The 14,271-nt window shown below is 36.3% G+C and overlaps 1 protein-coding gene across 4 annotated transcripts in view; it reads left to right on the top strand.

Moving 5' to 3' along the window:
- dati (datilografo) overlaps positions 1 to 14,271 on the top strand; it is a 141,892-nt gene that overhangs the window by 113,917 nt on the left and 13,704 nt on the right. For all 4 annotated transcript variants that reach the window (XM_066395852.1, XM_066395851.1, XM_066395853.1 and 1 more), the window contains 2 exons: positions 1,249 to 1,442; positions 12,213 to 12,363. In XM_066395852.1, coding sequence (XP_066251949.1) covers positions 1,249 to 1,442; positions 12,213 to 12,363 — 345 coding nt within the window. The remainder of the gene's footprint in view (positions 1 to 1,248; positions 1,443 to 12,212; positions 12,364 to 14,271) is intronic.

The raw sequence follows: 14,271 nt of genomic DNA, 5'->3' as shown, positions 1-14,271 counted from the left end.
TGTAAATTACAAAGTTTTTTCCATGACATGGCAAAAAATTTAAAAGTACAACATTTCTATGTTAAATTTAAAGGTCATTGTTCTCGCTCTAAGTGGATTGGTCTTAAAGATTGAAAACCCCTATATCAAATATTGAAACCTTCGTAAGTGACAGATAGCTATCACGTTTCAAACATAGATATTGTGATTGGTTCAAAATCATGCATTAATAAAGCTTCATATGTTTAGAAAGATCATTAATAAGTGAATGATTTTGAACTTTGAAACTACCTTGAATATTCACAAAATTCTCTGTAATGCGGCTGAGTACTTAAGCAGGAAAAACATACTTTACATTAAATTTATAATTTTTTACATTACTTGAATTACATTTATTTTTAGAAAACAAATCACTGTTAGACTGAAAGTTTCGATAACGAAAACCGTTAAAACTCATGTCGGGTAAAATAAAATTTGATACACAAGTCCTGGCCACCGTAACCACCAAGCTTATAACCGCTTGATTTTGATACTTCTACGACCTTGATAAACGACATTAACGACCTCCCATATCGGCCTGAAAAAAATCAAGCATATCAAGCAGCTGATATTCCAATAGGAAACGTCCATTCTTCAATTGAAATTAAAAAAAATTGGACCCCTTTGTGTGTGGAGGATACCATATGGTAAAAAGAATAATTGTTCCTTATTTCGTAAAGATACACCTTTACTTGTGTTTTAATGCTGAAGCTATGTCAGTTAATCTTTTATAGCAGTGGCGTAGGAAGTGAATTTTTCCTCCGATATGATTTTTGTTTATATGGCCCTATCCTAACTTATTGCGCCTTAGAAGTAAATCACGGTTTAGTATCTTGCTAGAAGTTGACTTATTTGGGGAACTTATTTAGCTAAAAAACCTTTTTTTCGGTGGAAGGAAAAATATTTCTGCACGCCTCTTTGCCATGTTCAACCACCCACCAACTAATTACAAGCATACTTACACCTGTCCAACCACGGGCTTATCGAAAAACCGAATAAATTCGATTTTTAATCCCCCTTATCTCCATTTAATTCGACGCTATCTTCGCCATAAACCTTGTCTTGAAGAACGCCAGACAGGTGGTACTCTCACGTCTACCTCCAGGCAGAAAGCCATAATTATCAACGCAAATCGAGTTTTTCCTTCAAGTTTTATGGGCTCCCAGATTTAAGCCGATATAATTTGAATCTATTCGACGGTTGTTAATCTTTTTATTTTCCCCATTACAGGCGAACGTCCCTACAAGTGCCATTTGCCCGAATGCGGCCGGGCTTTCATCCAGCTTTCAAATCTGCAGCAGCACCTGCGCAACCACGACGCGCAGGTCGAAAGGGCGAAAAACCGACCCTTCCATTGCAACATCTGCGGCAAAGGGTTCGCGACTGAATCCAGCCTGCGCACGCACACGTCCAAAGTAAGCCATGTACGTATGACACTTAGTTATTTTTTATTTCGAGTTTTAAAACGACTAAGGGCTTTGGGTCTAGTTTTATTGGTCCAGCAAAAGAATAATTAAATGGAAATTGACCTGTAAAACTGGGCCTTGATGCATTTGAGCCCTTATTCCAATTTTTATTTCTGTTTATGATTGTGTTCACAGTTTTGGCCGCCTATTTGAGTTTGAATAACACTTTTAAATTAAGCTCAACCCAGCTACGGGTAATAGATGGTGTTTTCACTTCTTTTGGGTATCCAAACTCGATGGGCGACCAAAGATTCAGGTGTTTCAAGAACGACCAATGCAGAATTTCTTGACGCATCCCCTTCTCTTTTTTTCAGTACAGTTATTGTTATTTTATACACTGTGGCTTTATTATTATCTTTCTTTCAGATTTTCTTTAATTTTTATTTGTTTCAGTTTCCATTCAACTGGGTTAGTTTGTTATTTTAGTTGCAAATTTGGATGTACACCTTATCTTAAGCGATAATTATTATTAATTGTATAATGGGGTATTTGGTATTTACACTTATTTACATGAAAACGTGTTAACAAGTGTTGAAACGGCGTTTTGTATCGTGGTATCTAATCTCTATATCACATCTGTTACATGTGTATTTTTCGGCGAAAGTGGGTGGAATTATAAATTTAATATTATGCCCCCCTCGAATTTTGTGGTTTTTGGCGGTGATAAGATCTACGATGGGGTAATTAGGCAGATTATGCCATGGCCGGCTTCCCAACATGTGTAGAAGCAGTTGCAAAGTGGCGATTTAGAAACATTGGTTGGTGCGTCTATCTAAAAAGTATCGTGGCAGTCCAGTAATAGTAAAAAAAATTAATATAACAAGCGATACATTACACAGTGCGTTTTTAACGTTAACGTTACCGTTAACGTTAAAGTGTTTTTAACGCATTTTTGGAATCAATCAAATCATAGTTCACCCCTTTACAAGTCATCATCTTCTTGTTTTTGGGCTTATGCTATCATTCTGTGGATAAAACAAGAGGAATATTAAAACATACATTAACTGGTATCGAACTATCTGCAATTTTTTTATAAGAAAAACTGACAAAAGGCCTAGCCGCCCTTAGCTCAGCCCCCTACAGATATTTTCGAGGCCTCTTCCCCCAACCCTCTGCAGATATTTGCTATTAGCACGAGGTTAATACCAGAGCCTTTTTTAAGCACGATGGAAAATTCTGAAGGAAATCGGTCCACTATACACTTTTAATATTTATCCTGAAGTCAAAGCCGGCTCTAGCATGAAGATATTTAAAGCACCCCGCTTGCCTTGAAAACTTTGTTTTGTTGCATCACTAGAAATATTAAGAAGTTATCTTCATTCTTCGATAAAGGAGTTGCATAAATCACTTGCATAACTCACTAATCACACAGGGAAAGCTTAGAATTACAAAAATTTTCAACGCTCATAAACTGGGAATTTGATAATAATATGAGGATACCGTTAGCAAATGGGATCTAAGTATGAACTAAGGTTGATTTTGGACGCTATTGCGAGGACTCTTGCATTGAACAGCTCTGAAGATGAACACATTTCAATTTCAGTACACTCACTTGCCATCCAATAGACGCTGATTTTTTCAAAACAAGATCATTAACTTTGCCTTGCCTCTTACAACAGGTTAGTTTAAGTTAGTTCAGGTTAACGCAAGTTAATTCGGATTCAGTTCAATTTTAAAAGTGTAACGAAACCAAATTTTCCCCTCCATTCTTTTGTCTCAAGATAGGATGGTAAATTCCCAGATCATAATATCATTTCGACCCTCTGCTGAGTAAATCCGTAGAATAGGTGTTGGAAATAGTGAATTCCTTGCAAAAGGCTCTAGCCCGACCTTTCATCCCAAGAACAACAACGTTAAGATGAACATTTCTTGCTCATTGCCAATAATTTTTATTATCTAGAAGATGATGTAGATATGCAAATGGTTATATTTTAATGTACTCTGACTATTAATGCTTTGAAGCTCAGTGGTTCATAGGTCACCAAAGGGATAAGTGACAGTTAAAGAATGACTGGCAAATTAAAATATTCTCTATCAGTGTTGATATTTAATATACTTGATTAAAGTACTAGATATCATGCTATCAATAGTCTTGGGTTCATTTATGTCCACAAGACAGAGATGGAACCGTTGAATTGCTCGAATCTCTTGGACAAGAATGGACAAGAATAGATTGTGTGGGGGTTGAAATCAAACCCGAATTAACGTATAAGTTCACCACCTTTTGTTCATCACCACTCTTGCCAAAACAAAGACTCTTAAGGTTAGTTCAGGTTCAAAATAATTTGAATAGACGTGCTGCACAATTAGCTACTTTAATTAAGAATATAAATTTTCCATACGCGACAAAGACATATGGAGTGTTTATGTCTTGGGATTACCCTCGATCAGATTTGACCTAAGAAATCCCCCGAAAATTTCGTAATTACCCAAAAACCAGCAAGTGATGCCCACAAATCATCACGATCATTTTTCAACCCCTTTCAGCTATATTTTAACTAACGTAAGAGTTTTCGTAACGCTTCAAGGTTTAGCGTTACGAAGAAAATTTTTGCTCGCCTCAACTATTTAATTGTGTTATACCTTCCACGAATAAAAGAATGTTAATTTTGAATTCTCAATGTTTTGCTCTTTTTAAAAGTAGTTTTTTCACATTTTTTAGATATTTCCGAATTCCCATGTAAAGTGCGTTTTTGGCCATCACATTTAATGCTGCATCATGCTAGCCACAATCAAAAGGGTTCATCGATGAGAAAAAATTCTAAATAGTAATAAAGTTAACTAGTTTGGGCGTTACAAAGTTTCAAGGGCGCGATTATGCAAAAACTCTCCGTTGATAATCCGTAACCACCAAAACGTAAAGAAAAGGGTAGGAAAAAAGGGGCTGAAAAGAAATCATCAGATTGCCGTAGCGAGAACCGGCTGGCATCAGGTGCGACTTTAATCGAAAAATCTCGTCGTAATCCTTTAATTATTTTCTTAAATATTCAAAAGTTTCTGAAGACGATCCAAACCTCGTTTCCCAGTATTACGAGAATTACTTTTTTGCTAGGCATTTTGTTCGGGCCACCAGGCGAATTTCTTAAACTTAACGCAAAAATCCTTTTTGTATTCATCCCGCATACTATTATTATTGCAACAAAAGCGCCGATCAGGGCCTAGAGCATAGATCCTTCTCACGAACATGTCCAATTACTTAATGTCCAAAATTCATAAGACAATTGAATCCCCGCCATAAATTAATATGAAAGATGGCGCCGATTACGGACAAAACTTTAAAAAGATGCGTGTATTTCGAACATTAAAAATAACTAGCGTGCCACGGGCCATTTTGTATCTGCTTTATTCTACTTTTGTAGTTCTCTACTTGTAAAATCCCCTTTACGAATCCGTTTTTGTCTTGAATTGCCACAGGACCGGCCTAAAGGTCAGCTACTGCGATTTTTTTCTATTAAGACAAATCAATCAATAAACCATACGCAAATCAATGAAAACACGAATTGACATTCTTGATGTGAACGTAAAATGCTATTTTCAAGCAGAGCTGGAGCTTACAAGGGCCGAATCCGGCCCTGTCTTGAAACACCCTTTCTTTTCGCTGATTTACATTTGGAAGACAGAGAGACGGCATTGCATGAAAAAAGGCTAATCGTCGAGATTTGTTTTGTGTTATTTGTGCAATTTATGAGAACGATAGAAAAAGTTTTGTCTAGATGATAAGCAAATGATAATACTGCAAGGCGCGCGGTTTCGTGGAACCAGGCAATGGAAGTCTATGGTATTAAGACCACCATCAAATTTCACGTTTTTCGACTCGCTTTAACAGAAAAAGCTTTAGTCAGCTTTATACGCTAATCGTAATCACATGAAATAAATATCCCCTTTGTATCGCAATTTTATTTAATTTTTAATTGATGTTTTTGAAAGTTTTAGACGTTATTTTTGACTCAGTATCTAAAACTTAAAGCGTTTTTGAAAATCCTTCTCACATATGAGTATTTATTATTCACATCATTCACGGGTTTTATTATATTTCTGTGATTTCCCGTAAGGCTTTCATGCATTACCTCACGTTACTTTTATACTATATTTTTTCATGCGCTTCTCCGCTTCTTAACACTTTCGAAAATATCCATTAATTTATCAAAACACAAAATCACAATCAAAAGAGAATTTTACATTTTTTTGGGGAACTTTCATTATCAAGCATAAAATCTTTATGCCCCCTCAGGGATCTTCTTCAGAACAAAATTCCGCACAATAAAAATGTAACGAATTCTTATTCAAGTCAATTCAAAATATTATAGATTTCGTTGTTGACTGTGAAGCTTTAGGAGTAAACCGAAGTTTTAGGGAAATCGAGAAAAGTTGACTCACACGTGACTCTTTACGCGTTGGGATTTGGCGTTAAAAAGCAACAATAGCTTCTTCTGGCGGAATTATTCAAATGGGATTTTTAGCTAAGCTGCGGAAAGAACGGATGTTTAGTCGTGGACAAAGTATATTATTGTATTTCCATATAATAAGCATCATTCCCGCAGGAGAATTGCGCAAGCTTCTCCATCGGGGATGATGGCCTTCATTATATGCTCGTTCAAGAATATACCATTATCCTCCAGTTTCATAAAAGATTTTCATAATTTCTCTTCCATCTAGTTTTTTCCATATTGGAGACATAATTGTTAACTTTCACATCAAGAACGTGATTCAATCCCAATGAAGATTAGGGCAGCATCGTCACTTCCTTGATTCAGGAACAATTTTTCTCGTTTACTCTCCATCAAATATTGAATCTGATTCAATTAGCTAATTGCTAAACTGCTTCAGAAACCTTTCGAAACATAACTGAACACTGTGTAAAAGTGACAGGCCTCTAAAAAAAACAAGCATAAATCACCATTTAAACGTGTTAAAGTGAGATAAGCACACTGCAAGGCCGCTGGATAAAAATAATAACCAAGTTCATTCACTTGATATTTTATTGCAACCTTCCTAACCTATCTCAACAATATTCCGCATATACAGGGTCGGACGAGGATCTTACGTCATCAGTATTTTTATTTAAATGCAAATTATCATTGTTATAAACCGGCTGGTCGGTTCGTAAAGGTAATTGTTATTATTATCGATCGCTTTTTCTATTACGTGTTGCACCATAATATTTTATTAGTCGTAATCAATTTTCTCATTGCAAGATAAACGATCTTGTGATAGACGAGCAAAATTTGAAATGTTGTGTACTAAAACGAGCCATTAGATTAAAGCAATAAGGTGTTTATGCAATATGTCCAGATGGAGTAAGGTAGTAATTAGAGATAATTTTATTAAGCAAGATGTTGCGTCTTTTAATGACAGAACAAAATCAATTCCGTTTATGCATCACTCGGGGACCATTTCACATAGTAGCGATATCGATGAAGAGGTTTATCAGATGTGTTCATTTTTACTAGACGCGTAGGTTTCGAATATTTTCACAAACTCGGCCAATTGAATGACCATGAGCAATTCAGATACTTCAAACACCAATTAATTCTCGTACTAATTGGTGACCTCTTAAAAGGACCCACTATCCTTTGCTATGTTGTCTGACCTCTCCTGCATTTTTTTTCAACATTGACTCAATTTACCATCAGACTCTGAAATATTTCACTGTCACAATTCCAATTTCGGGTGTCGTTATGTGTATTTACCCCCCCCCCCCCCCCCGCGCGCTTTTTTTTTAAATTTTCTAATAACTTCCCCATACCATCCGACGTCTCAGATTTCAGTTCATTTTTGTTATAATTTAAAACATTTTCTCGTGCTTATGCTAGCTTCAATTGATCGTGAAAGTTTCTATATAGGTCAAGTTTTTCATTTTTATTTCATTTGTAATTAAAATTCAACCGATTTTCCCGAAGATTCTATAGATTTCTTCATGTCATCCCTCAATTTTCGATTTACTTCAATTTCTACGAGCTCTTTCTACCATGAATGTATGAGATTTCTTTAAGGTTTTACAGTTGTTTTGTGTAAACCTCTCATTTCTCAATATCCTCTCAATTTTTTTCTAGTTTCTTTCTTCACATCTATTACCTTAAACTAGTACGTCCCCCTATGTGTGTGGATAAGTGGACTTTAATGCCCTTGATCGCTTTTCCAACTCGACTTGCATAGTGATCTCTGTTCCAAATTAACTTAGCGTGCTTCAAAGAAGCCATGCTTGGCGTTTGAGGCTTCCCTCAATCCTGTGGTTTTCTGGAAATATCTGTTGAAGTTGTGTAGCTACCTTGATAGCATGTGCCAACTTTCGTATCACACGTTTAAACTTCTGCAACTTACGGATACGTATCTGCGTATCTTAGAAACTGGATCTTCATCAAGGTTTCAAATTTGGCCTCCTCCTTCTGCGTTAATTCAAATGAGCGATGTGGAAAATACAATGCATTAACAGCTCTATGGAAATCCCAAAGAAACTTTAGACGAGACCATGACCGACTTCGTATCTTTTTACTTTATTTGAGAGTGACGCTGCACGCATAAATAGGGGTGCAATTGCACATTATTTTTATTCAAAACTAACTCATAATAACATTCATCTTTCGCTGAGCACTCGGACAAAAACCCGAGAAATTGTCTTCAAACCGAATCATCGAAGGCCATCACAGTTTCATTCTTGAGGACATTTGTAGACAGGCATTAAAATTGAGAAACTGTACATTTAAGATTATTCTCAAGGAAACTGTCCTCAAACCGCGTCATCAAAGGGAATCACAATTTAATCTTTGAGATAACATCTTAAGTTCTGAGGTATACGAACATCGGGGAATTATCACTGTGCCCCTGGAGGCCATAAAGTGTTTAGAATCTCAATAAGTCGCGTGTGAAGCCTTTCTGCTATTGCTGATTTTGCAGCGGAGTTGTCCTCAGCAATTGGATTTGGTCAGCATGTATTTGATTAATTCGGGTCTTGGACTTTCTCGGAATTAACTATCACGACTAGAATTGACTCAGGGGTACGTGATAGTTATTTTGGTCAGGGTTCAGCCGGTGCCGTCTTTTTACGGTTGCGACGAGCGGTTCTGCGTTATCATCGTTGTTGTACCTTTCAATGACCATACGATATCATCGGCAGACACAAACAATTCAATTTCGAAGATACTCTCGACAATTCGAATAATGTCCGTCCAATCAATCCACTAAAGGGAGGCAAGAGGTAAAACCCATATTTTAAACTTTATTCTTCTATTGAGGCGAAGAATACAGAACAAAGAATACGTCAGCATTAAATATTTATAGATAAAAACGTCCTGTGCTTTTGAGACATTCAGCCGCTAAGTGCCCCAATATTTTACTAACTATACATTTTCTCATTTTTAATACTCCCCAGACTATATTTTTCTTAATTGCACGTTGAAAAAACGAACCTCGGATGGAAGAAAACTATCGTCGGTTTCCATCGACCGGGACTTCTTTCCAATTATTTCGCCTTTTTGTATTTCCCAGGCATTTCACTGTGAGAAAGATAACAGCTGATTTCGCCGATTTGAAATGATACTGATCATTTTTTCGCAACAACAGGAAGATAACAAATGTGTGTAATTCCATCCTCGACCGATAATTTCGCATCATCGTGCCACTGACTCACGAACTGGCACCGACGGTTTATTGTTTCAATAAAAGATATTGAAAAATGAAAAAATTACCCATCCAAGGTCCCATCCAGGGTCGGCCGACCAACCGCGTGCTTACCAATTTGTTTGCTGGATGCCTTAAGTAATCGTTTGTATTTGTCATACATTTGTTGACCTCATATCTCTTTGTTTGCTGAGATAATACAGACGCGGATTTTAATGTTGCATCGCAACTTTCACCTCGTGCTGAACTAGTGTCTGTAAACTGCAAAAGTTGAACGCAAAGAGCAATTATTACGGGCAAATGAACCTCATAATTTCAAAGTGCCGGTGAAAGACGTAATACTGGTCCTTTGATAAAGTACACATCGTGTCGACCCCTTTTTGGTCACTCGAGCGTTGGCTCCTTAATTTTTTTTTTCCAGGGAAAAAGCTCTAATAATACATTTTTACCCTCATTTGCTCTAACGAGACCGTTTACCATTTGCACACGCACATCTCCTTTTCACCGTCCTTTGTTATCGCGTGTTCTCGGTCTCCTTTGCTCGCGTGATTGCCACGCTCACATCTCCACGTTTTTTCCATCTTTTTTCCTTTTTTTCCGGAAGTGGGTGGAGTGAAAAATCCGCTTGCGTGAAAAAATTACAAATAAAAAATTTCAGTGGGAGGAGCCGCAATTCGTATCCGACTAATCGCAGGTTATGTAGGAGAAATTTGGGGTTTACGTATCTATGTAATTTTAGTTTGTGCTCCTATTGACCAGTTCGTCGTTTTCCTGTAGGTCAAAGGACATGTTTGTTGCCTTATGTATAAGGAGCATCGAAAAAATCATTGCTGATTCAGGGGACAAGGTCCTGTTGGCTCTGACTCGCATACAGTGGGTCTACTTAAGTTTGGATCATACGGCAAACTTTCTTATCAATTTCACGAAAAAAGTTATTCTTCATAAAAAGCTCTAGATGGAGCTCAACCTGGAATGGAATACTCAGACGCCACATTTTTGGAGTCGGGCACCAGCTTCCTTAAAAAAATTAATTTTGCTCAAAAAAATTTTATTATTGTTAGTTTCAATAGTAAACATTTATCTCTTGTTTATTCAAAACATGTTAACTTTTTGTCTCTTAATATAATTTCATAACAATTACGCAATACAAATAGGTAATGCATAACAATAATTTATTTTGTTAATAAAAAAAGACAAAAAATTAATAATTTATGCAACTATACACAGTTAGTGCAGTAAATAATCCTTCAGGATTATTTATTTTAGTTTTGAGTCTCTCTATAAGAATCTCAAAATAGTCACCCTTTCTTGCAAAGACGTAGCACGCACACTGCTACGTTTTTGAATGAGCTACTGCTTCACCATATTCTATAATTATCTTGTATGTGTGCTCAACTTTATCTTTGCCTGTATAACATTTTGTTCCACCTTCGTTGATTGTAACCACGGTATTTATTTTCTTAGTGTGATAATTTTGTCTATTTTTTCTCAGTCCAATTTTCTTCTCTTGTTCGATTTCTTAGCATGTTTCCATCGAACTCGTAGTCTAAGCCTGAAGTGCAGTTCCTTTTATATGCCTTACGCTGCCTCTTCTCTAATCACTTGTACAGATGGTATTCTCTACCAATATACGCTTTCCCATCCCACATGTTTGTCTATATTATATTTACCATTGATTACACAGGAACTGAATCGTCAATAATTGAAAGTACTCAATAAATTATTAAATGAGCAACTATCAATATTTTTTTAATTGTCTTCTCTCATTTTGCACTCTATTTTTGGTATAATGACGCAAAAAATGCTAATGTTAGCGTGATAAGTCTAATACATCGATGAACTTGTATTAAAATGTTGTCTTAAAAGTGGTCCAAAACCTACCAGGGCCGTACTTAGGAAAAAAGATTATTGATCATTCTTGACAGATCAATTTTGATGGGATGAAATTTTGAAGCGTATAATAAACTGCAATAGAGAAAAGGTTTTAGCTTTTCTCTATCTCTTACCACAACTCGGGAAAAAGTTAAAAAAATAAATTCGACAATTTCGATTTTTTCAAAATACCTTAAAAATCAAAAATAATTTTCTAGATTTATTTCAATTTACGCAACTTTTCTCCCATTTAATTAAGTCTGTATTCAATATCGTTTACGAGATTCCCGTGCCGAACTTTTTTTATCTCGGACACACTGTATCTATCAGTAATTAATTTTCTATCAGGCTTTATTGGAACATTGTTCATATAGGAATTTGATTAAAACAGCACACTTGATTCAAAATTTAGCTTTGTTTTTCATTATCTACATTATTTATTTGATAAATAAATAGTACTATTATGTTAAGGTTTTACGTTCCCATGTAAATATAATAAAAATTAGTTTCTGAGAATTCATTTGTGACGATTTCTTGATTATCTAGTTTAGCGTTTAACCATATTAATTAAATACATTAATATGCATTAACTTAACTCAGGCTCGTATAGAATTTCAGTCACCTCCAAGTTGAAATAAAACATTTTTTCGTCAAAAGAAAATTAAAAAAGGTGTAGATCCTCCCTATTTTCACGGCGTATAATTAAAAGCTTATTTCTTTCTGCGTCAGCCGGAAAATATGCCTCGTTAATAAAAAATGCGCAAGCAAATCTGTTAAAGAATACAGGTAATTACCTCAGCTGAGATAACCAGTGGCGTCCAAAGCTATTGATAAGAACATTCTATCAGCGCAGCATTGCAGCACACAATGCCACGTTCATTTTTAAACAAAAAATCATAATTCTTTAACTAGTTTTGGTACTAGGGACCTCGCTGGCTATCACTGAAGTGAGCATCTAAATCTGAAAATTCATAGTGATATTCGCACACGCCACTGCGGTCATTAAATTTTACCTTCGTCCTTTTTATCTCATTTTATTGCAACTCTAAACTCCATGTTAATTAGAAAAACATAACCCAACTAGCTAAAAAGTAAAAACAGACACTTAAACTTTATTTAAATATGTTCATGTAATGAGTACCTACTTACGATACAAACCTCGTTGCCAGCACTTTTCAATAGAACACCCAACAATCCAGACTTAGATCCTCGATAATTAACGCGAGCTTTTGTCAACAGTGTATTGGTCGTTTGCAGCAACATGCAGCTTTGATTGGAGGACCAAATGCCACGTCATGTCCTCTCTGTCACAAGGTGTTCCTAGGTGGGGAGGCTTTAATGGAGCATATGAAGCATACCCACAAGGATCCCAATGCTTCGGGAGTAGCCAGTAAGTATTTAGGAGGTTGCGTTGTTTTTGATTTTATTGGCTCGGCATGAATAAGTGCTTTTGGTAGTGAACTAAACGCATGTTTTTGTTATAAGCGTAAAAAGAAAATTCATGCAAATGGGCCTGTTAGAAAGTTTATGTTCATTAGTAGAAACAGGTTATGGGGTTAGGCGTTGCCGAGTTTTTCCTTGAGCACAGATTTCCTCGGATTGGGATACTTAATTTTTCCAAAGTTGAGACAACGATTAAAAAATAAAGATGACGCGAAGATAAACGAAAAGCATCAAACAAAAATGCTTTCAAGCGCTCAATGGCTCCCCAATGAAAAAACCCTTTTATATTTTTTAAGTGCTCTCTAGACGCGTCCCGATTTATAATAAATCACCCCCAAATTAACTTTCTTTTCAGTTATTCTTTCGGATGATTTTCTTTTATATTTTTAGGCCACGACGATTCTTTTAGCTGAGTGCGTTCTGCAAACCACCTATATAGGATCTTAGCAAAAGTTTTTTTTTGCATGTCGCATGTTAGGCACGGTCTTGTTTTATTATTTGCTTTTTTCGCGGTCCTTTCCCCCTCTAGGCGCTTATTATTTGCCTGAGGCGATTTCCGCCAGCGATTGGTGGGGTCTAGTACCTCAAATTGGTATGTCTCTCCTCAGCCATTCGTAGCATCAACTGAAAATTAAAAGTACCAATTTGGGCTACCAAATGCATACCACTCATCATGGGAAATCGCCTTTGATCTAAACAACCGCAAACTGTCAAAAATAAATCCTAAATTTCCAAAATTTCGGTTTATCCTTGACAGGGTGTTTGTGAAGGTTTTCTTCTAATATCGATATAATTTAAGTTATTTGGAGACTTCATGACTGCCCTTGCACATTGTACGATTCATCAGCCAAGGGTGCTGAAAATACAGATTTTCCCTAAATTGAGGGAATAGAGGTTATTATATCGATATACAGGGTGCAAACACTGTTATTTAAAAGCGATCTTAAAGTCGGCGAATTTGCTGTAAATTGCCATATCCTGGACTGAAACTGATTGGTTTTGATGACGGATCCTGAATGATACAGAAGGGTGTTTCCTAACTTCAGAGCTAACGGAGAAAGTGGAATGATCAAGATTACCTTATCGTATCTTCGACTTCCCTTCATGAATCTGAGGAATTCATAGATCTAAAAGAACTGGAATCTCAGAAAAAAGGTCCGTATTTCAATTAGCTCGTGGTCTCAGTTAAAGAAAACTCCGGTTGCAAATGCCAAAAATTTAACTCAAGTGATGTCAGGAAGTATAATTTTAATAAAAAAGTTAATATGTGAATATAAGTCCGAACTGCTCCCTTTACCAGAGCATCAGACAGGGTGTTACCGGGTATCAATTTTTTTACCACCTAAAGATTCTTGCTTTGCTTCAGATCTCAATTCCGTTCATTATGAAATTCAAAAACTTTTTCGTCTCTTTGGTGTTCGGCGTATTTAGAACGATTTTCGAATTCGAAAATTCTTTTTCCAAAGCTCCATTCTTATTCTCATTTTTCAGTATTCAGAAATGCGTTTCACACTGTGGCGAAATTCATTCTCCACCCAAGTTAAATTTAAACTTCACACTATGTTGAACAGTAATCAGGGTGTTCATCCTAAGTACGCCCCACTCCCAGATCACGCTCCTATAGATTCAAATAGAAGGAGCGCTCATTTGAGAGCGAGCGTGAGCATCGCTCGGCTTTAGTATGAAACCAGCGAAATACTTGAATAAAAAAGCAAACTATGTACCGAGCGTTCAGATTTCGATGTCTTTGCCAGATGGGTACTTTGCTTACTAGTGACCATAGAACGATGCAGTTTTTCTTTGCTACTTATTTTTTACGAAACAAATAAGCAGATTTTTCCTGCGAGAGTAGGGT

This window comes from Euwallacea similis, chromosome 12 (genome assembly GCF_039881205.1).
Source record: "Euwallacea similis isolate ESF13 chromosome 12, ESF131.1, whole genome shotgun sequence".
Lineage (NCBI taxonomy): Eukaryota > Metazoa > Arthropoda > Insecta > Coleoptera > Curculionidae > Euwallacea > Euwallacea similis.
Note: the sequence above shows the minus strand (reverse complement) of the source record. Positions and strands in the feature narration are given on the sequence as shown.